Source organism: Thalassophryne amazonica, chromosome 19 (assembly GCF_902500255.1).
Source record: "Thalassophryne amazonica chromosome 19, fThaAma1.1, whole genome shotgun sequence".
NCBI classification, from domain to species: Eukaryota; Metazoa; Chordata; class Actinopteri; order Batrachoidiformes; family Batrachoididae; genus Thalassophryne; species Thalassophryne amazonica.
Window position 1 is genome coordinate 35,575,009 of NC_047121.1, and position 24,191 is coordinate 35,599,199.

General features: G+C 42.2%; 1 protein-coding gene across 1 annotated transcript in view; it reads right to left on the bottom strand.

Moving 5' to 3' along the window:
- syne1b (spectrin repeat containing, nuclear envelope 1b) overlaps positions 1 to 24,191 on the bottom strand; it is a 223,901-nt gene that overhangs the window by 5,284 nt on the left and 194,426 nt on the right. The window contains 19 exon segments of the mRNA XM_034160064.1: positions 3,405 to 3,497; positions 3,774 to 3,986; positions 5,878 to 6,006; positions 6,650 to 6,850; positions 7,769 to 7,980; positions 8,127 to 8,253; positions 9,347 to 9,477; positions 11,584 to 11,649; positions 14,110 to 14,437; positions 14,630 to 14,821; positions 16,370 to 16,507; positions 17,166 to 17,348; positions 17,552 to 17,702; positions 17,816 to 18,003; positions 18,555 to 18,717; positions 18,834 to 19,000; positions 19,133 to 19,291; positions 21,813 to 21,968; positions 24,013 to 24,138. Coding sequence (XP_034015955.1) covers positions 3,405 to 3,497; positions 3,774 to 3,986; positions 5,878 to 6,006; positions 6,650 to 6,850; positions 7,769 to 7,980; positions 8,127 to 8,253; positions 9,347 to 9,477; positions 11,584 to 11,649; positions 14,110 to 14,437; positions 14,630 to 14,821; positions 16,370 to 16,507; positions 17,166 to 17,348; positions 17,552 to 17,702; positions 17,816 to 18,003; positions 18,555 to 18,717; positions 18,834 to 19,000; positions 19,133 to 19,291; positions 21,813 to 21,968; positions 24,013 to 24,138 — 3,123 coding nt within the window.

The following is a 24,191-nucleotide window of genomic DNA, read 5'->3' on the forward strand; positions in this document are numbered from 1 at the left end:
GCAGCAACAAACCATGTGTGAAGGACCCAATGATAAGAAGGAATATACGGTTGCCACAACACTTCCATATTAAGACAACACTAACAAATTCAGAAGACACAAATGCAAAAAACACTTGAATCCCACAACAGGTAGGCTTCAATAAATGTCTTGAAAATTTAAAAAAAAGCTTATACGAGTATTGTTATTATTATTACTATATTTTGACTGATCTTGCAACTTATATGTCAAAGTCACTTAAATATGAAGAAATTAAGAAATACTATATTATCATATGGTCACAAAAAAGCACTGTCTACAAGTGTGACAAACTGCTTCTGTATGCTGATCTCAATGAGATACTGTCTGATTCACACTCTAGAGCAGAAGGTGGCAGGAATGCACCATTAACCCTCAGGGGTTCACAGACTCATCATCAAGACCACGACAATGGTTTTTAAAAGGTTCTGGACATATAAAACTGGATACCAACTACTGCAAAACAAGAGGAAGATGATCTGAATGAATGTGCTGGGTGAAATTAATAAACCACACTCTCAAACTGAAAGACCATGCTCTTGAATAAAGGAAGAAAACAACCGTCATATGGTCTTGAATAAAGCGAGGGATTAACCTTCATACAACTTGCACCCCACTTGTTTGCACTTTGTGGGACAGCTGCAAGGGCAACGATAAGGCTTGCTAGGCTAAGGTAAGGCTAATTATACTGTATTAAAAATGTATAATCAATTTAAAAATTATTTACATTTAGTGAGATAAACATGCACATGGTAAGCTTCTTCTTGACATTTTTGTCTGTTCAGTGGCAGCAGAAGCAGTTTCCTCTGTGCCTGAGTTCTCTGTGCCTCTGACAATAACTTTAATTATCCTCTTAGCTTCTGCTTGCTAATTCAGTGTTTGCATTGTAAACAATTAATCCACAAATTAAATTCATTTTCCTTCTTGTTGCATAAAACAATGACACTACATTTCAAAAATAAATGTGGCTTATAGACCAGTTTGACTTATATATGTTTTTCTAATCACAATGAACTTTTAGACTGTTGTGACTCATACTTCAGCGCAGCTTACAGTCTGTAAAGTATGATAGATATATTTTCATTAATTATCATTTTATTTATGATACAGTGATCATTCAAAGTCAATTAAAGTCCGGACAGAAACCACTTTTTATGTTGTGAGTATTTGTCTGGTGTTGTGAAGCTTTACAAACAGTTTGTGTGTTTGGGTGCATTGTGTACATTTGCAGCAAACATCATCAAATCAATGTTACATGTGCTGTAGGTCATATTTATCTTCTCGATGTTTGAAGCATTTTTTTTTTTTTATTTGCAAGACATTTTTGATGCAACTGTTGTTGACTTGATGAAGGGCTTTTCTGTTTTGTTTATTTGCTAATGTCTTAAATTGGAAGCTTTCTTTGTGAAACTACAAACTTTGCAGCATGGTATAAAATAAAAGCAGCAATGTGCTGATTTGGACTTATCTAAATCTAAACCAAATTTCTTAATATTGATATGCAATGCATTTAAATTTTGTCTTGTCATTATTGTTGGTGCCATACATTCTACATCATCCATATTCCATAAGAAAACTTATACCCCCATCACACATACGCCGACTGAGGCCAAATTGCATCAGAGTGACACATCCGGTCACAATCTAGAAATATTGAGGTGCAGTCTGAAGACCTACGGACGGCAGTCTGTGAGCATCTACATATTTGGTCCCATTCACTCAGCTGTCCTGAGTGTGTTGCACATGTTCAAAACACTCTTGGTGCCATCGAGATGGAACGCTCAACTAAAAGCAGTTTATATGCAGTTTTTGCATAAGCTGATCGCAGTCTACATATTCTGACGAGTCATGACATCAAAACAGCTTCTGAAACAATCTGATTGCAGTTAATTGAGCTCTGAGATTGATCGGTCACAGCAAAGCCTGCCGGCATGTTGTGAGATGTCCACCTCCACTGGACCCTGGCCAGGGAGGGCAAAGGAAATGTTGATATGTAATAACGTATGTATTCATCTTGTACAGTACATGTGAACAGCGCACAATCAAACCGAAAGTACCATGTGCCGCTGTGCCTCTCCGTGGTCTCATGCGCAGTAATGCGTCATAGCGCACGTTAGGCACAGAGCTGAATGGCTCTCACCGCTGTAATGTACATATTATTATTATCTGATCACCATCTAAACTCTGTAGTAGGTGTAACGTGGAACTGTATCCCAGGCCATGACAATGTTATTAAACATGAAACTCACCTCCAGCACAGAACCACGATCATCTCACAGTGCAGAGCGCACAGGAACCAAACCACAGCCTGTGGTGAAAAGCCTCACCCCGGTTGCAAAAATTAAATCCCATGTGATAATCCAACCGACATCACAGTGTACAGAGTTGTGTTGTGCTCCTGCGGTGAGCAAAAAAGAAAAAGTCTGATGCATGGTGTGATTGCTTGGCCCACTGCCAGCAAACTTTCAGCAAAGGTGTCCAGTGGCACGTGCGCCCTGCACGCACCTGCATCCTGCACGCACCTGCACCCCGCGCACACGCTTAGTGGCTTATGCAGCCCTTATGAACACTCTCACACACACAGACACACGCACACACACAGCTGAGTGATAATTTCAGCCCCACGCGTGTGCCCCACACACACATGCACTATGCACTCGCGCATGTGCGTGTAAGGAACACAGCGCTGCCTCTCACTTCAGTCCCATGTTTGTCATCCAGATGTTTGGACATCGGGCAGTCTTCAACACCTTTTATGGCCATCTGACAGCAGTCTGTGTCATCTACCTGTTGTCTACATGCGCTTTGGATGCCATCGTGCAAGTGTGGACGAGGTAATCTGGATGCATTCTGAGACTGTTGACCACACCTATTTCCCTCCCGACTGCGTCCGGTGATGGTAATATTTGCCGTTTTGGCCTGGTTCCTGCACATTCTTGCTATGTGTGATGGGGGCTTTAGTGATTTTTTTTTTTCTAATATTCAGCAGTATTCTTAAGGATAAGACTACAGGGATAAAAACCACATTTAAAATAGGAAAGAAGATTGGTAGGCAGAGATTCAAGATAACAACTGGGTCAGAACTGAAGAAGTCAGTCAGAGGAAAAATACAGTTTTGGAAGAAAGGATTCTCTAATACTGTGGCAGTATTTACACTCAACATGCAAAAACAGAAAAATGATGGGAATAAGTTGAGAAGTTAAAAAGGAAGGAATGTAAAGCAAGTTGTGAAAGTGTAGAAAGATATGAGGAGCGATTTTGGGATGACATGTTGACTGTCCTTCAAAAAGGTATTCGGGACAAAATGTACTGTTTGTTTTAGAAAGATTACTGAACATCTTGTTTCTCATACAGTGACACGTACAGGCAGGTGAAGAATACATTACCGATCGACGGCGACTTGGGGTGCTTCTTCCTGATACGGGACTAAGGGAACCAGACGTATCAAGTTCATCAGCAGATGACCAAGAAGACAAATCCTGAAAAACAAGGATTCATACAGTATGAAGACAGAACGACACAGTTCTGCAAGTAGTGATTTTTTAAATCCATTTTAAATTAATCTATAAATTATTTCGGAATTAGTCAATTATCCTTTAGTTTTTGTAGCAGTAAATCATAATGAAAAATTCTAACAATAACATTTAAACATGTATTAAATTTTTTTGTCACAAAAAGTATATATTTTACAAATTGTGAAAAATCCCAGTAAAACACTGTGTGGGGTAAACGGCATGCAACCCATACGGCTCTACCTGCTGACTGCTGCTGATGTCCAGAATCTTTGCCAGTTCTCTGAGGTCTCTGGTCACTTCCTTCAGCAGCAGTTTGAGGCGATTCCCAATAACATGAACTTTCTCCTTAGCTTCCAGACACTCACTGCCCTGAGAATTGACCAACAACTGGAGGGACATGTCTTGTAGTGAAGCAACTTTTAGCTGGGAATCTAACAGCTCTTGGCGGATTTGCTGTGACAATTATACATGAAAAAGAAAAAAAAAAATTAAAACACAGCAGAAATATTCCCACAGAACATCTTTAGTTGGGTTCCTATAATTTGTGACCTATGATCAGAATTCATTTTCACAAATTCTACTGTTTGAGTCATAATTTAAAAACTTAACAAGAATGCAATGCTGCATTTTACAGCTTTGAATGGAAAAACTGGTAATATACATGTGCCGATCAAATTAACTAGTTATTTAATCGACTAAATCAAATAAGATTTAAGGATTTTTCACCCACAAGGAAGCAAAGCCAACAGTGGTCTCAAGAAGAATGAATCCTGTGCCTGCACATGCTTGAGTCAGATAGATAGTTACTTTGGAGAAGTGGTGATGGACTGGTTGTCTGCCTCGGCTGTTTTAATCCAGGATGAGAAGTGGTTATGTGGTGGAGCAGCTATATGTGATGTCAGCCCATACTTCCAGACTTGACCTTTGACCTGTCCTGAAGCCTTTGAGTGCTGTACTCAGTGGACAACTGCTTTATTCACGAGAAATTACTTTTCAAAACTTTGTTTGAGAAGAATTGAATAATAAACTAGGCAGCAGTCTAATAAAACCCAGTATCTCTATTTCTTTAAATAGAGAAAAAATGCGATGGAGATTTAAAAGAAATTGCATTAGAAAATGCACAGATTTCCACAATACAATTAAAATCTTATGTTCACATTGTTTAATATTTTGTACATCTAAGCAGCCAAGTACACATTGGCCTCAACTTTGACTATCCTGAGGTTTGCAGTTTGTCAGGCAGGGAGTATTAAAAAAAAGAAGCCCTTAATGTTATTTAGCATAACCCAACTTTTAAACTATTGGCAACATATGTGTAGTATTACTGTAATACTCATGAAAAGAATACAGTGTTTGAGCAAGTAGACAAAAGTGAAAGAGGAAAAAGTCAAAGAGAACTTTCCTTAATTTAATAAAGACTGTATGACAAGAGTCTACAAACAGAGAACTGAACTTTGGTTGACATCAATTTTATTGTGGACATGGACTAGTTATGGGGTTTGCTAGTGCCATGAATTATATTTCACATTTTGATGTCACCTTTGATGATAATATATTGCTTCTGTTGTATTCAGGTATTTCTGCATTGAATGCTGATACAATGCTGACCATGTGGAGGTTCTCCCATTAACATAAAGAAAACATACATATAAGGAAAAGCAGCTTTGAACTTAGAAACGCTTTATTTTTTTAAACAAGAGTCATCAGGAGATGACATATCCAGCATGGTCCCCACACATCAGTATTACAAAGTGTCAGGGATCACCCAGGTACACGCTTATGCTAAATATGAATAAAATTGGTAAACTGGTTCTTGAGATATCACACTAAAAGGGGTGGCAATGACAATATCTTGTATATCTCGCTGTGACCTTGAAATTGACAAGGTCACCATAATCAACTATATCGGGGCATCTCCCAAGTACACCCTTATGCTAGATATGAATGAAATTGGTCAACTGGTTCTTAAACTGTTGTGCTAAAAGGGTGGCAATGTCAATATCTTGACTATCTCGCTGTGAACCTGAAATTGACCACAAGGTCACCGTAATCAACTAGTATCAGGGCATAAAAAACTTTATGAATACACTCTCTCTGCAATTAAGATGCAATTATGTATTTTAACATTCAAATTTGATGTTGTTCCCTTTAAACTTACTCCTTAAAGTTTTTGACTTCATCTGACCTACACCCTTTCAAACGTGGAACATGGAATAATTATATATGCTGTTGTACAATGTTTTTATTTACTTTGTGACCTGAATGTATATTTCACTTATTTTATTTCTTTATTTTATTTTGTCACCTGTTTGAAAAAAAAATTAAATGTGATGGGATTTTCTACCGTGAGGATTTTATGATGATCTTGGAGAGTGTTGCTGTCCTGCATCTGGTCAATGGGGACCACCTCATTCCTCCTCCGGTCAATATTTTCCAACCAAAGCAGCAGACCGTGACTCATCTCATGGAAGTCCTGTTCATCGCACATGCATCAGGTAGCAGACATTAAACTATATAAATGTTCATAATTTCAAAACAAGAAAGCACTAGAGCTAATGTTGCTCACTGGGGGATTTCTTACCATTTAGAAATCACTGAAAAAAAGCAGAATGCAGCCGTTTAATTATAACCAGGTGTGCACATAACTGGTGCTTGTGTGTGCTAAAAAATAAATGATGTGCAGCAAGAAACACGGAGGGAAGTGCTTCTCATGAGGAAAGCGATGACGACAGATTGTAGGATTAAGCATTTCCCTCCGTGTTTCCAGCTGCGCATCATTAATTTATAGTCTGCACAAAGCACCATGAGCACCAGTTATGTGCACCCCTGATTACAACCTTGAATGCAATACTTCAAGGGCCATAGCTTTCAACAATATGTACACAAAGTTCAAACTCAATCAAACCTAGTACACAAGCCATAAACCAGACAAATCTCAACCAGTTCAGTTATTTATTTTGTAGCTTGTTCTATATAATCCAGGATGGACACGCAAACAAAATTGCTAAATTGTATACGTTCCAATGCCCAACCCATTCTACTCTTTGGTGACAGAGGATAATAAAACATACGTCATCACATGAAAAGACAGTTATATGCAATATGATGGCACCTACTTGACACTGCATGAGGGCTTCTTGCAATGAGGATCTCCACTCATCCAACGAGCTGTTTAGTTTGTCCCAGTGGTTGTTCATGTCTTTCAGTTTGGCCTGTAGCTCTCGGGACTCGTCGCTATCTGACTGAACAAACTCAGCACTGCATAAGTTGACTGACAGCACAATGGCCTTTCGCTTGTCCAAAGCTTTCTGCAGCTCCTGTAGACATTTTAATTTTACAGTTGCTGAAAACCTTCATTCAGAAAAAATTAAAGTACATGCAAAATTAAATAAAAACATTTTTAACTGACTTAAGACAAATACGTGAATCAAACTGTTATATTTATTTGTCATTGTAAGATGGAACAGATCAGAAATGAGTAACACTTAATTTGTACATTTATGCTAAATGATTTAACAATCCTGCAATTAGGTACACCATCTTAGAATATGCAGAGTCTGTCAGGTCAGGTCATGTTTAACAGCGCCACATCTACACATCCACCACACTATGGAACCATCTTGGGTCCTGGATGCCAACCAACCAAGCAGGGAATCAGTTCATCCCCATCGATCTGCTACACCCAGGTGAAATGTGGGTGCCCCCTTGGCCTTGTCCAGCTGTTGGGTTTGTCAACACTGAGGCACCAGCATATCAGATCACGCTCAGAGAAATGCAGCAAAATGTCATAGCTGACACCCCCTCACAATGCATGTTGCCCGTCATCTTAGTCTTCATAAGTAACTGTCCGTCTGACACAAAATCATTCCAGTGGTACCCAAGCATCCTCAAAAGAGACCTAGGAAAGACATCTAGTCATCCCCTTAGTGCCCAAATCTCACCATACAGCAAGACAGGAAGCACCAGGACCCTTTAGACTTAGACCATCATTCTCCTGCAAAGCTATCAGCATCATTAAATGACTCTGTCCAGTGTCCTCCAGACTCCACAAGCTCTTCCCAGGCATCACTCAATGTCAAAGTCCAAGGATCTAGAGACATGAATGTCACTACTGAGATAAGAAAATGTCTCTACAAGGTCAAGACTCTTAAGTCAGGGCAGTCGCAAACACAGACACTCTGATTGAGACTTTGGTTATGGCAAAAATCTATTTTTGAAGAGTTCAATCATATTACCTTGAGTTTTTTGATTCGCAGTTCAATTGCCTGGATGTCCGTGCTGAGGTCCAGCCTCTGCTGCTGCTCCAGCTCTTCTTCAGTCTGTCCTATCCAAGCCCAAATATTGTTCAGGTCAGAGTTCAGCTGCTGCCACTGCTGTTGGTTTTGTTTTGTACGCAACTCTTTGCTGAGGTCCTGAGCCTGCAGGAGTTCCCAACGCTCAATCACTCCTAAAGTGCATAATACATAGAACAGCTGTCAAGAACAGCAAAGGCACTCTAACATAATATACATGCGTATATAAGCCTTGCAAGTATTTAAAATTCACAGCACATGCACATGTGAGAAGGCTGAATATCTAGTGGATCAGAATCACCTGATGCTTGGGACTCTGAGCTGCTGGGATCTGCCAATCCAGAAACCGTGTCCTCATCCTCCTTCAGCTCAAAGCCCATCCTCTTTACTGTGTCAATGCTGCCACGGCACTCACCAAGCAGGCGCATCTTCAGAACAGAATCATATTATGCTAGAGTTGTTATTTATTCTAAAACCCCAGTCACACGGCACTAATGAAGGACAACGAAGTCCATAAGAAACAAGAAATCTGGACTTTCGTTGACTTTCGGAGGCATCGTTCAACCTTCGTTCAGCTTCGTTCCTGCAGCTGGCGCTTCGTCAGAATTTTTAAACTGTTGAAAAATTTGAACTTGCCGACAACCTCAATTCATCCATATTTCATTTTGCTGTCCTTCTTGAGTTTCGTATCGTTTGCTTAGTTTACATAACGCTACCGTTTCGTTTGACTTTCGTCCAACGTCATTCAACCTCCCAAGTTCAACGTATTGAACGATATCTGAATTAATCAATAATTAAACCTTCAATGAGCTGAACGAAACATCCTTGTATCGTTACTGAATTGTTCTTTTTTTGGGACAAAAAGCAACAATTTCATACAGAAACAATAAGGTTAAGAATGTTTTATCAACTACTTTAACTATTTACCCATGTTTCAACTATTTGTGGCTGGCCTGTGTGTGCGTGTCTTGGGCAGTAGCCTTTGTCTGACATGGATCGTTCCCCATGGCTGATGCCATGGACTCATCAAAGGTACTCGTCAGGACAAGTACTGTTACAGATAAAGTGTACACAAAGGTATAGACACGCCACAAGGACTCAGAATGTGAAGGCAAACAAAACTTGTCATCATGAATATTTCGCTTTGATTTTGTTTAAAGTGTTGAGCTTGAGTTTTTCTAACTTTAGTGTCGGTTTTGTTTTGTTCCTTTTGTTTTGTGATCTGAACAGTGAACATCGCACCGTGCCATGTGACTGGAGCATAACACAACCTATATATAGAATGCATATGAGAACTGGAGTGGACACATATCTCACATTTGAGTAACTGGATCATCATATTAGCGGAAATGTTTGGAAGATCAGATGTGGGTCAGCAATAGAAACAAATCATTACTAAAATATCCTGTATCTATTCAGTCTTTATACGTATTTAAACTGTATAGCAAACAAAATTAACACTTTATATGTAGTTCAGACTGAAAGATGTCTTCTGGTCTGCAGTGTTCATTTCGGACATACATATCCCATGTACGTGGTATCCAACTCTGTGCTTGTGGGAGTGCGGCTGCGGCTACTGGCCATCTGATACAAGTGGAAATGGCTGGAGTCCAGAGTGTGAATATTTGAGTCCGTAGACGGAACCTCCCCTGCTGACAGAACATCTAGTGGTCAACTTTACTGAATGTGATCTCACTGATTATTTGAAATATGCCACACAGCTCAAGGACAGGTAACAGCCCCACCAAGCAGAGTGGGGCTGTTACAATATGGATTATGAATGATTGCAGCAAGAAAGACTTGGGAATGTAGATTGGTTGTCCACACCACTTCTCTGTGAACATTGTCAACTTTCCTTTTAAACATTCCAGATTTTTTTTTCTTTGAAAAGCATATGCTTCTCCACAAACCTATGAAATGTGGTGCTTTCAACAAATCTGCAATCCCTTTACAAAGAATTTGATTAATGTCTCAACAGGTTATTGTCATCGCAGAGAGACCAGACTTCATCATTTCGACAAATTACATGCTTTTCTGGAACACAAACAACATTAAAAAATATCAACTAGGTTAGCTACATAGCACAGTACAAGTCAAACAAATGTAAGAAAGCTAATTAATATAAAGGCTTGGGTTGAATTCCATTTCACTTCTGGCAAATTAGAGACCGATGCAAAAATAGGAAATTGAAAAGATAAAAAAATGGAATTGACCCACTGTTAGAAAGTGTTGCTATTGGTTAAAATGTGTGCCCAAAATGTATGTAAATGCCCTTTCACACATAAAACGAAGTTGGGCAAATCAGGCCAAATCAGGCAAAACAATGGGCGAAACCCGAAAAATTCCAGCTAGAGTCGGGAGGGACAGATGGCTGTACAGCTGTGTACAGATGCTGTACAACCACTGAGAATGTGGGCAGATCCCGCAGCGACTGTTTTGTTCACAATCGTGTGCATACAAACACAAACACAGTGCAACCACGGTGAGAGGTGTGATACCACACTGCACTCTCACAGCAAAAGAAGCAATTAAATGTTGTACAAATGTTTATAAATCAAAGTGTCACATGGCATGGGGTGCAACAGCCGGTGAAACTCTGCGTCATATGGGTTTTATATGGGATTCATATGGGACAACGCTTTTGTGTCATTCCACAAGCCATTCCACAGCTCAGTTTTTATTTTTATCTCTGTTGTGGCGGCATGGGCACACTGCTGCCCGATAATTCCATCTCCAGTGGGACATGCTGTATATGTCATGATGGGTGTTTCACATCTCTCATGTCCCACTCAGCTGTGTTTGGTGGCAGCGTGCCGAGCCTGTCACATACATCGACTGGCCGTGAGCAGGCAGCACGCTGCATGCACCTGCACGTCTCGTATTACAGCTGTGATGATCATAATATCTCATATACATTGTGTAACCCATGGGAGAAAATGACAATGTATAAATTAAATGTCTTTCATCATTGACATGGCAGCCCATCCAGGTGTGCGCGCCGGACAGCGCTCGCACTGCACTCCGGCTGCCATTTGAGCTTTCGCCACCTCGGCCACACCTCGACAATGTTGGATTGGGGGGGGCACGACACACTGACCGCCCTTTCAGCTGTTGCTACTTTGACGCACCTCAACAGTGGTCTCCTGGGCACTACATTCATGCTGGCCACGCAAATGGGCCCGCATTTTCTAAGTGCCCTGCAACTGCTGTTGTAAGTTCATGGGTGGCACCTCGAAGTGTGGGCTGAATGGCCATTTGTGCGTCATTTGCCCTTATTCAGCTGCTGGTGTGAAGGCTGGCTCGATCGCGACATTCAGCCAGGGTTCGACGTGGTTGATCATTTTGTGCAGCCCCTCAACCGCGGTCCGAATGGTCCAACCTGCGAACAACATGACGTACAAATGTTGCGGCCACGGTCAGATAGCAGTATGACCTCATGTTGACCGCCATTCGATTGGGTTTCCAGCATGAGCGCAATGCGAATGTGGAGTGCCTGTGCTGTGGCCGAACAGTTGAGCCGACTGCTGTACGAGGCCTTCAAGCGCAGCTCGGATTTTTCACGAGTGCCATTTAAATTTTCCTTCGTGCGCAATTTGGCCTCATTCGTGTTATGTGTGAAGGGGCCTTAAGAGAGGAAATCAACACACATCCAAGTCCAAACAGGTGAATACACTGTAAGTGTTTAATCACTCAGCACGTGACGGTTATTTTTGGTCCCATACACTTGTGGCATGCTGGGGACTGCTGTTGCCTACCACTGGCGGACATCAGTGATTGTTCTGTAAGTTTAACATAGGCTTCAGGGCTCTCAGGGATCACTACATCTGGAAAAAGAACATTACACAGCACATATATTCAGCAACATTACACTCTGAAGAATGATTAGACCTGGAATTTACTGTTTGTTTGCTTGTTTTGTTTTAGCTATCTTGATGCGCTGGGTGCATGGAATTTCCGCCATAGGTATCATTTGAAGGATATAAGATTTTACTGATGTTTTTGTTTTTTAGGGAGTATATAACTGTAATCGCAGCTCCCTGTGCCCTCTACTGTATGCCTTGTACACCTACGACTGCTCTCAACCCACCCAATCAACCACATTATAAAATATGCAGATGATACCACAGTGGTCGCACTCATCTGCAGTGGGGATGAGACAGCGTACAGGGCCAAGGTGGAGGAACTGTTGCTCTGGTGCTCAGCGAACAACCTGACCCTGAACATTCATAAGACAAAAGAACTCATCATGGACTTGGACATCAGGAAGAACAGACAGGACAACACCCCCCCACCCTCATTAATGGGTAACAGGTGGAAACCATCACCTCCTTCAGGTTTCTGCACACTCGCATCTCCACAGACCCCACCTGGACCTCCAACATCCGGGCTCTTGTTAAGAAGGCAATGGCCACACTTCCTGTGTGTCCTCAGGAAGAACAGCACGTGGAAGATCTGCCTGAAGATGGCGCAGAAGCTGCTGAACGATTACCACAAAAAGCCGCACATGCAGTTGTGTCAAGTTATCCTGAAGCATCATGAAACTAAACCAGACTTGATGGTGAGAGTCATCACTGGTGATGAGTCATGGATCTTTGAGTATGACCAAGAGCCAGAAACTTTAGTGGAAAATTCTGGAGTTGCAGAGGCCAAAGAAAGGAAGGCAGTTGAAGTCCAAAGTCAAACTCAATGTGAGGGGCATTGTTCACATAGAGTTCTTGTCACAGGGCCAGATGATAAACCAGCATGTCAACAAAGGGATCCTATGGCCTTTGCTTCATTCAGTGCGCGAGAAGAGGTGAGAGTTGTGGCAGAACAACTCGCGTCTGCTTCACCACGACAATGTGCCGGTTCACAACACCCTGAGCATTTGGGACTCCTTGCAGAGAAGAACATCGCCGTGCTGAAGCAACCTCCCTACTCACCCACCCTAACTCTGTGTGATTTTTTTTTTCCCCAAGCTTAAGGAGGTCATCAAGGGGACTCGTTTGGATGTAGAAACCATCAAGAGGGCTGTGATGACAGAACTGAGGTAAATCCTTCTAGAAGTGCATTGTGGCATGGCAGAGAAGGATGGATAGTGCACACATAACGATGACAAGTCAAGAATGCCACGAAGTATACATTCTTGGCCGCTGATCACGAATGTGATGATTTGAGGCAGAGGTGTCAGGTGTCCTCAGGAACTGCTGCAACGTGTTACTACGTGTTACGATTAATGGCACGTGTTGCTGGCGAATTATAAAGAACCATTATGCACGGTCAAGAATTAATGTTCCGCACTGCTGCGTGTAACAGCGCATCATTCTGTCATGTTGTGAATGAGGCGAATTGTCTCGACACACACACACCCATATTCATCCATCAGCTGCTGAACAATTCAGATCGCTCCAGTTTGCTCCTCAAAATCCACAGCAGAAGAACTTTCTGATTGCATGCTTAGTTGGGCTCTGTGCCATGGAGTGGCGCAGAGAGGAGGAGGAAATGGAGAGAGCCAGATGTGTGGCTCTACGCGGCACTCGTCTCGCACGTTTTCCCAAACATCAGGCGCAGCAGCAGCAGCAGCAGGTGGAGCACCTGCAGGAGTGCACTGATGAGCACTGGAACGAAACTTTTAGCTGACTTGGTGTCACTGTCCTTCTTCAGCATACTGCAGCAATGAAACTGAATGCGGTGCAGCAGGGTTTAATTGTGCACACGTCAGAGAAGAACACTGTCACGCTTAAGGATCACCACACATCAAGACGGATCAACACGCTCAGTTGCAACCTCCACGACATGAGGTGAAATGAGGGTGGTGTGTGACATTTGTGAAAGATTTTTGACAGCCAAAAACATGCTCCACGAAAATCACCAATGTCACGCACCAACACGCACTATTAAGAAACCTATTCAGATGCGATAAGTCACATTAAAAATGTCAGGAATATGCCAAGAATGACGCAAATATGACATTAGTAATGCATTCTGCCTATGTGTAAACGCAGCATTAGACTCGAGAGGGATTATTTTGACGGGGTAAACTTGTACCTTGTAGTTTGGATTTGACATAAATTTTTTTGTTTCTTTTCTGACACACCTCATACATTATATTTTTGTGGTAACCCACCTCCACATACATGCCTGAAACAAAACAAAGAGGATTCACAGGTGAGAGAACTCACTGGATGAGCGTTCACTGCGGAAAAAGTTTACTTTCTTTTTGTCAGCATTTACTTTTATAAAAGAGCCTTTTTATAAGAGTGATATCAACATAAATCACAGAGACTGTGTGTGTGGAACCTGACCTGACAAAGCTGAGGAAGGGTGCTGGATTAAGTCTCCTTCCTCACTCTGCTGTTCCCTCAGTGCCCTGCTGGCACTCTCCAGACCACGGCTGAGGTCGTAGTCATGGTCCCACTCCAGGGGAATAGAATCCACGCTGGCTGGGGTGTCCCTGCCTGAGCGCTCATTCCGGAGCTGGGCTGCCAGGGAGGCTGAGCGGCTGGAAGAGGGCAGAGGCGAGAGGAAGCCATCTCCCAAACGCTCACTCCATGGAAGGCTGGACAAATCACCAGGTTCATCCAACTCCAGCTCACGGTCCGAGAATGACACTTCAGTGTCATCATCTGCAAGCTGGAGAAAGACAACGGAACAATAGACACAGTATGTACAGGCGAGTTCTGTTGGTGAATCTAGTCACTTTATTCAACAAAAGTTGCTTTTGGAATAAAGCCATGAATGCCAGTGTGGAGCAATGGAATGTGCATAAATAGAAACAGCAATAAATATAGATAAAATAGTTCCCAGTCTCTTTATCTCTCTTACAGGAAGACGAATGAGCTTTTTGTAGTAGCGTTCCACTCGTCCAAACACCTCCTGACAGTAGCGCTGAAGTTCTTCCAGCTCCTCCTCGATGACAGTAGCATCCAGAGGCTCGCTCTTCTCTATCAGAGCCTCACCCTGCTGGAAGATGTGCTCGATCTTGGTGGAAGTCAAAGAGATCTCCTGCTGGAATGACTAACAAAGGAGTAGAATTAAACACGCCTTCATCACTTCTGTTTTTGAGTCTTCTTACAGGTACAGTTGTGCTCAAAAGTTTACATATCCTGGCAGAATTTTTGTTTTTTTGCCATTTTTAAGAGAATATGAATGACAACACAAAAACTTTTTTTTCACTCATGGTTAGTGGTTGGGTGAAGCCATTTATTGTCAAACAACTGTGTTTCCTCTTTTTAAATCAAAATAAGAGAACTACCCAAATGACTCTGATCTAAAGTTTACATACCCCTGTTCTTAATATTCTTAGTATTGCCCCTTTAACATCAACAACAGCTTGGAGTCTTTTATGGTAGTTTTGGACGAGGCTCTCTGATGGTAAAGTTGACACTGAATATGCCTTGGACTTTATTTACATTAATTAAAAAGAAATACAAACAATATGGCACTTTATGGTAAATCTGCATGGAGTAGACAGTTCTCAAAAACTGAGTGACTGTGCAAGAAGTAGAAGAGTGAGGAAAGCTACCAAGACACCCAGACAACTCAGGAGAAGTTATGGGCTTATGTGGCTGTGACTGGAGAAATTGTGCACAGTGCAAGCTTTGCATTTTGCATCACTACTCTTAGCTTCATAGTGGAGTAGCGCAGAGAAGGATTTTCTTTCACCAAAACAGACCAAATCCAGGCTTGCATCTCAGATGTACCTTCTGGCAATTTGTAGCTAAACGTTCAGGTCTTCTTTTTAAGAAAATCCTCCTCTATAACACTTCATCATGAAGATGGATAACTGGTGATACAAAATACAAAGCTTGCACTGTGCATAATTTGTGCAGATTTACCATAGAGTGCCATATTGTTTGTATTTCTTTGTAACTGATGTAAATAAAGTCTGAAACATATTCAGGGGCAGCTTTACCATCAGAGAGCCTCATCCACAACTACCACAAAAGACTACAATCTGTCATTGATGTTAAAGGAGGCAATACACATTATTAAGAACAGGGGTATGTAAACATTTGATCAGGGTCATTTGGGTAGTTTCTGCTGTCATTATTATTTCAAAAGAGTAAACCTGGTTATTTGACAATAAATGGCTTTACCCAACCACTAACTGCGAGTGAAAAAAAGTTTTTGTGTTATCATTCATATTCTCTGAAAAATGGCCAAAAAACAAAAATTCCGTCAGGGTATGTAAACGTTTGAGCACAACTGTATATAAAGCGACTGGGCTCAATGGCTTCTAAAATTAGGATACTGTAGGTTTTCAGCATGAGTAAGAAAACTGGACCGAGTTGAAAATTTTATGTTAATACAATACAAAACAAGTTTATTTTATGTGGCTGTGCATAACAATTGTGTCAAAAATGGCATGCATCTATGACTCAATACACACACACACACACACACACACACACACACACACACACACACACACACACACACACACACACACACACACACACACACACACACACAGAGCAATGTATGTTTTGAAATTACTTCTCAAACCATACTGACTCCATGCAAGCATAAAAGAACCTGGTGGAAAAAAAGGCTCGTTCCTACCCTGAGTTGTTTAATTTTGGCGTGAATGTCACACTCAGAGAAGTGTTCGATATTGGTCAGCTGCAGGTCCATCTCCGTCAGCCACACCAAGATGCCATCTCTGGCTGTCTCAAACTCCTCTCTCTGACTAATAAAGTGCTGCATCATTTCAAGAAGAGATAGTGATGGTACATGTACTGCAATCACATACACTGGGTACAAGATATCCATAAACACCAGCGTTAGGTCCAACATTAAACTCATTTGTTTTTTAAATGCATCTAAAAATTTTATGGAACCCAGGAGAGGTCGCTTAAAGAGACATTTTTTCTGGCTGTGATCATTTGTGCGCATGTTTTCCTTTAATTAAGGCCTCGAATAAAACGTGCCCACTTTTTATCAATTGAGCTTTTGAATTAATAAAACGTGCGGACGTTTTCTTTTTTTTTTCCTGGCCGTGATAATTCATGCGCATGTTTTCCTTTAATTGAGCCCTCGAGTTACTATCGCAAAATGAGCGCACAATATAGTAAAACAAGATCACAATATATTAAATTGTGCACATATACCAAAACGAGAGCACAATATAGTAAAACTAGATCACAATAGAGTAAATTGTGCACAAAGTATAGTAAAATGAGAGCACAATTTAATGAAATGTGCGCACAAGCAAAATGAGCACACAATGTAGTAAAGCGAGTGCATTCTCTGGACATGCAAAATTTTTACAATGATACTTTGAGAGCTCCATAGAATTTACATTTTAGATTAAAAAAGTAATGAATGTAATGTTTTTTTTGTTTACATCATATTGTACCTTGAGTCTGCGGAGGATGGATGCCACCCTCTTCTGCAGGTTATCCCATCGCTGATTGGCATTTTGTGCCATCTCCCTCAGACGACAGGATGAGTCAGTGCGGTTTTCTCTGGCCAGTCGGCGGTATTGCTTGTTGATTAACTCTAGCTGGGTCAGGCTTTCGTGGACTTGTCTTTGGAAGGCCTACAGAACCACATCCAGACACACATATTTACACTATGTGACTATCTGACACGAAGAGGTGGGGGCCAGTGAACCTTCTCGTTTGGGCCATTTTGGCATCTTTTAACAGTCACCATCATATCAAATAAAGACAAACAGGCTTAACAGGTTCTTAATTGTGGCCACTAAGGCCACTAATGCTTGTGATATTATGATATTCGTACCTCAAATTTCTTAAGTTCCTCTTTGGCTACCGTGTACAGCACTCCAGAAGAGTTGGGCAGAGCGGCAGTTTTCTCTGAAGTCGCCAGCCACTCCTCAAATTGTGCAATGTCATCTAAGAATTTCTGCCACAAACGCCATGTCTCCTCAATCCTAACATAAAGCAAAAAAAATTGTATAAATTTACTTAAAAAACAAGCATTTCCTGACAATAAACATAATCATCTCTCCATTGTCCCTCAGTTGATATGCTGAGGGTCACTTACTTGAGTCTCCTCTCCATTGACAAGGCACAGATGCTCCTCCAGCGGCGGTCAAGGCTACGAGTTGCCTGCTGGATGGAGTCACACTCTGCATCAGTGGCACAGGCGTCACAGTCGTGTAGAAGCACCTCACATAAATTCAGCACAGATGCCACTCCTGTACTGTGCGTTTCTATGTCACGCTGAAGCTCCTGAGGGAAAGGAAAAAAAGAGAAACATACAGCATGCGCTACTTCATCTTTATTTACCACAATTGAGCTCCTCAAGCTGTACTTTGACATTACTAAATTCAACAAATATTAAGATCTTTGCCATTTGGATGTTTTTTAGCCATCAAGTTGTTGTAACCACTAGACTTTATATGTACCTGGATTGCATAGCTGCAACATTTCTGTCTTATTTGACATTTCTTTGTTAGGCTTTATTATTTGTTATTGGTAATAATGCCCAAAGCAGATGGGCACCCCACTGAATCGAGTCTGCTTGAGGTTTCTTCCTGTAATTAAAAGTACCTCAGGTAGGTTTTCCTTACCACTGCTGACATCAGATTGTGCTTTATTCAAGGGTGAGTAAGATGAGGCATTACTCTTGTGAAGTACCTTGGGGTGATTCATGTTGGGATTTGGCACTGCATAAATTAATTGAATTGGATACAATAAAACCTACTGAAGAACTTCTTAAAAATTTACCCATGGGTTGCAACTTTTACAACATTTTTTTTTAAAGAGCCCATTGACATTACCTGTTGCAGATCAAGTTTTCTTTGGATCTCCTGGAAGTCACAGTTGTCGTATGCAATGGGTTTCAACAGTTCAGTCTCAATATGAGCCAGCCAGGAACGAAGGCTGTTCATATTCTTATCTAACTGCTGCACGGCCACAAGAGTCTCTCTCAGCTTTTTCACTCTACAAACATGAAAATCTGTCATCACAACTCCAAACAAGACACTCAAAAGAAATAAAAAGAATCAAGAATGTTTTACAGATTTGATTGTTGGTCTTTATCGTGAGTGTCTCCTCACCTGGCTCCAATGAGATCCAGGAGGTGCTGCCAGCGGTCGCTGACTTTGCCAAGTTTTTGTTCAATCTCGCTGGCTTTGCTCTGGTGACTGGCCCTGGCCAAACGCTCTCCCAGCTGGTGAAGCTGCAGCTTGTTCTCCTCAGTGACAGCGATCTCCTCCTGGTAGTCCTGAGACAATTGGTTGATGATTTCTCATGTGGTGCCAAGAAACTAATGATTTGTTATGCTGTCGTCTGTGAGAATCACTGTGACTAAATGTGGAAAAAAGAGAAAATTCCACTCGGATGTATAAGTTTTTACCTTGCGTAACTTCTCGATCATCTCCTCAATGCTGATGTCACCGTTTTGGGAGACCTTGCTTTCCATGTTCGTGAGCCACTCGCAGAGCTCCTTGTACTTCTCGTTGAATACAGTCCACTCATTCAGTTTGTCGCTCACCTGCTGCCGGCGTAATGACAGCTGCAAAGGCACAGCAAGATGTGCATACAGCTACAATAAATTTACCAAAATACATACAAAAAAGCATATTACCAAGTAAAATATTATAAATTAATGTTAAGCATCTTAAAAGGAAGCAGCTTTACAACATTGATTCATTTACATCAAGCAGCTTGTGTGCAATGATGTGCATTTCCTGTCTGTGGCTTTTATCTACTCAACACAGGATGTGATGTTCAAAAAAAAAAAAAAAAAAAAGACTTGCTTTGCACAGAGGTTTTCAGTTTTCTGCACTGCAGAGTCTACATGTGCTGAATTTAACTTTGCAAACCAGAGTAATGGATACAGACACTAAAGTTTCATTTGCAGCAAACCTATGTTAATGACATGTACATAATCTTATTTTTTTGTCTGAAAAAGAAAATTCAATCAATCTTCTTTTTCTTTCGGCTGTTCCCGTTAGGGGCCGCGACAGCAGATCAATCCTTACCATCTCACTCTGTCCTCTGTAACGTCCTCTGTCACACCAACCACCTGCATCTCCTCCCTCAGCACATCCATAAACCTCCTCTTTTGCCTCCATCTTCTCCCCCTGCCTGGTGGCTCCATCCTCAGCATCCTTCTCAATTATATACCCTGGGTCCCTCCTCTGCACATGTCCAAACCATCTCAATCGCGCCTCTCTGACTTTGTCTCCAAACCATCCCACCTGAGCTGTCCCTCTGATATGCTCATTCCTAAACCTGTCCATTTTCATCACTCCCAAAGAGAATCTCAACATCTTCAGCTCTGCCACCTCCAGCTCTGCCTCCTGTCTTTTTGTTAGTGTCACCATCTTTAAGCCGTACAACATAGCCGGTCTCACTACTGTCTTGTAAACTTTCCCTTTCACTCATGCTGACATTCTTCGGTCACAAATCACTCCTGCCACCATTCTCCACCCACTCCACCCTGCCTGCACTTTCTTCTTCACCTCTCTACCACACTCTCCATTATTTTGGACAGTTGACCCCAAGTATTTAAACACATCTACTTTCACCACTTCTACTCCTTGTAACCGCACTATTCCACTGGGCTCCCTCTCATTCACAAACATGTACTCAGTCTTGCTCCTACTGACTTTCATTCCCCTTCTCTCCAGAGCATATCTCAATTCTCCAGAATAGACTCAACATGCTCTCTGCTCTTATTACAGATCACAATGTCATCTGCAAACATCATAGACCATGGAGACTCCTGTCTGATCTCATCTGTCAACCTGTCCATCACCATTGTGAACAAGAAAGGATTCAGAGCTGACCCTTGGTGTAATCCCACCTCCACCTTGAATGAGTCTGTCAATCCTACTGTGCATCTTCTCGTGCATGTTCTGCGCTACCATCACATACTTCTCTGCCACTCCAGACTTCCTCATACAATACCACAACTCTTCTCTTGGCACTCTGTCATAAGCTTTTTCTAAGTCCACAAACACACAATGTAACTCCTTCTGGCCTTCTCTATACTTCTCCAACAGTATTCTCAGAGCAAACATTACATCGTAGTGCTCTTTCTCACCATGAAACCATACTGATGCTCACTGATCTTCACCTGTTTTCTATGCCTAGCTTTTACTACTCTTTCCCATAACTTCATGCTGTGGCCGATCAACTTTATGCCTCTGTACTTCTTTATTAAAGAATCTGGTTAGAAACTCCATTGCCATTTCTCCTAGACATTTCCATGCCTCCACTGGAATGTCATCTGAATCAACTGCCTTTCCAGTCTTCATCCTCTTCATAGCTGCCCTCACTTCTTCCTTGCTAATCTCTTGTACTTCCTGACTTACTCCACATCATCCAGTCTTTTCTCTCTCTCTCTCTCTCTCTCTCTCTCTCTATCTCTGACATTCTGACAGACCAAGCATGAGGTCATCCGACAAGAAGTCTCTTGGAATCACAGGTCCCAGAAGGAGGAGAGCTCTCCAGCACTGGCCAGAAGAGGCAGAGCAAGTGAGCTTCTACCTCTGACTCAGAAGAAGGATAAGATGTGGGGGTAATGATCCTATGGCAGGCTGCAGGGAGTGGTAGTGAGACATCCCTACCGCTGCTCCACCACCCAGAGAGAGTGAAATGCGGCTCCCGGTTGACGGCCCTGCAGCCTGCATAATGTTACTTTTGGAGGTGCGACAGGCAGAAATTGCCAGCAGTGCCTACATCAGAGCTGTGCAGAGTTGCACTTCAGATTCTCAACACTAATACAAACATTCTGACAGACCCTGCATAAGGTCACAAGCTGTAACAGGTGATCTCAAAGTGCCGCAAGTCAGTGGTGAGTTCGGTTCAAGTCATATAATTTTGTGCGACCACAGCACCACCAATTGGTATCTCTAGTAACTGCAAAGAAAATTCTGGTGCTTTCACCTGCTGACAACTCCTGTGAATATTTCAAGAGTGGAAATTAATTTTGTAATGCTCAGGATTAGCAGTGCACTGCTGGCTACACTGAATGAGGTGCAGGTGTAATCTGTGTAACTATACTCTTTAAAGGAACTGCATCCTACCTGGTGGCAGATTTCATCCCACTGTCGATGCAGCAGCTCCGTGCGCTCCTGCAGCACTGAGAGGTCCTCGGGGCTGATGAAGCAGGACAGAGACTCTCTCAACACAGTCAGATGGGCTAGATCCCCAGACCAGCCATCAAATGTGTTCTCCAAGTCCTGGAAGTGGCAAAACAGAAATAATTCTAACAATATTCATTTGTAATATTTTCATTATTTTCACATTTTGTGAGTTCAGCCTTTGAATTTCAGTCAGTATTTGGTCTGAACATTATAATGGCCAGGATTATAAATTATAAACCGTGCATCATGTGACCGCTGCACATGCACGTCATGTGATCCAATGCACGAGTGCGGGGTTGCATGGGATGCGTACTGCATCGCCTGCTGCTTCTCGCCCAGCTTTTTAAAAATCAACTTTGTTTCTTTTTTCCATTTTATTGTGGATTTAGAGTTTCTTGTGTATGTACACTCAACAAAAATATAAATGCAGCACTTTTGGTTTTGCTCCCATTTTGTATGAGATGAACTCAAAGATCTAAAACTTTTTCCACATACACAATATCACCATTTCCCTCAAATATTGTTCACAAACCAGTCTAAATCTGTGATAGTGAGCACTTCTCCTTTGCTGAGATAATCCATCCCACCTCACAGGTGTGCCATATCAAGATGCTGATTAGACACCATGATTAGTGCACAGGTGTGCCTTAGACTGTCCACAATAAAAGGCCACTCTGAAAGGTGCAGTTTTGTTTTATTGGGGGGGGGGATACCAGTCAGTATCTGGTGTGACCACCATTTGCCTCATGCAGTGCAACACATCTCCTTCGCATAGAGTTGATCAGGTTGTCAATTGTGGCCTGTGGAATGTTGGTCCACTCCTCTTCAATGGCTGGGCGAAGTTGCTGGATATTGGCAGGAACTGGTACACGCTGTCGTATACGCCGGTCCAGAGCATCCCAAACATGCTCAATGGGTGACATGTCCGCTGAGTATGCCGGCCATGCAAGAACTGGGACATTTTCAGCTTCCAAGAATTGTGTACAGATCCTTGCAACATGGGGCCGTGCATTATCCTGCTGCAACATGAGGTGATGTTCTTGGATGTATGGCACAACAATGGGCCTCAGGATCTTGTCACGGTATCTCTGTGCATTCAAAATGCCATCAATAAAATGCACCTGTGTTCTTCATCCATAACAGACGCCTGCCCATACCATAACCCCACCGCCACCATGGGCCACTCGATCCACAACATTGACATCAGAAAACCGCTCACCCACACGACGCCACACACGCTGTCTGCCATCTGCCCTGGACAGTGTGAACCGGGATTCATCCGTGAAGAGAACACCTCTCCAACGTGCCAAACGCCAGCGAATGTGAGCATTTGCCCACTCAAGTTGGTTACGACGACAAACTGGAGTCAGGTCGAGACCCCGATGAGGACGACGAGCATGCAGATGAGCTTCCCTGAGATGGTTTCTGACAGTTTGTGCAGAAATTCTTTGGTTATGCAAACCGATTGTTTCAGCAGCTGTCCGAGGGGCTGGTCTCAGACGATCTTGGAGGTGAACATGCTGGATGTAGAGGTCCTGGGCAGGTGTGGTTACACGTGGTCTGCGGTTGTGAGGCTGGTTGGATGTACTGCCAAATTCTCTGAAACGCCTTTGGAGACGGCTTATGGTAGAGAAATGAACATTCAATACACGAGCAACAGCTCTGGTTGACATTCCTGCTGTCAGCATGCCAATTGCACGCTCCCTCAAATCTTGTGAAATTTGTGGCATTATGCTGTGTGATAAAACTGCACCTTTCAGAGTGGCCTTTTATTGTGGGCAGTCTAAGGCACACCTGTGCACTAATCATGGTGTCTAATCAGCATCTTGACATGGCACACCTGTGAGGTGGGATGGATTATCTCAGCAAAGGAGAAGTGCTCACTATCACAGATTTAGACTGGTTTGTGAACAATATTTGAGGGAAATGGTGATATTGTGTATGTGGAAAAAGTTTTAGATCTTTGAGTTCATCTCATACAAAATGGGAGCAAAACCAAAAGTGTTGCGTTTATATTTTTGTTGAGTGTATGTATAAATCACTAGTGATTGATATGGTTACACTTTACTAGTGTCACCATATTAATCTACAGAAACTAAGAGAGGCTGGAGTGCTAAACAAAACAAACAAACAAAACAACCTTGCAGCGCATTTGTTCAGCTTGAAGACTGTCATGGTGATCAGGAAGTGGCTGAGAGAGCTGTCGTTTGAAGGCCCGTAGTTTTTCCAGTGATCCACCAATACCCCTGTCACACCTTTCCCAGTCCTGCATCGGATACAAAAATAGTTGCAGTTCTATTAAAAACTTGGTCAGCAAAG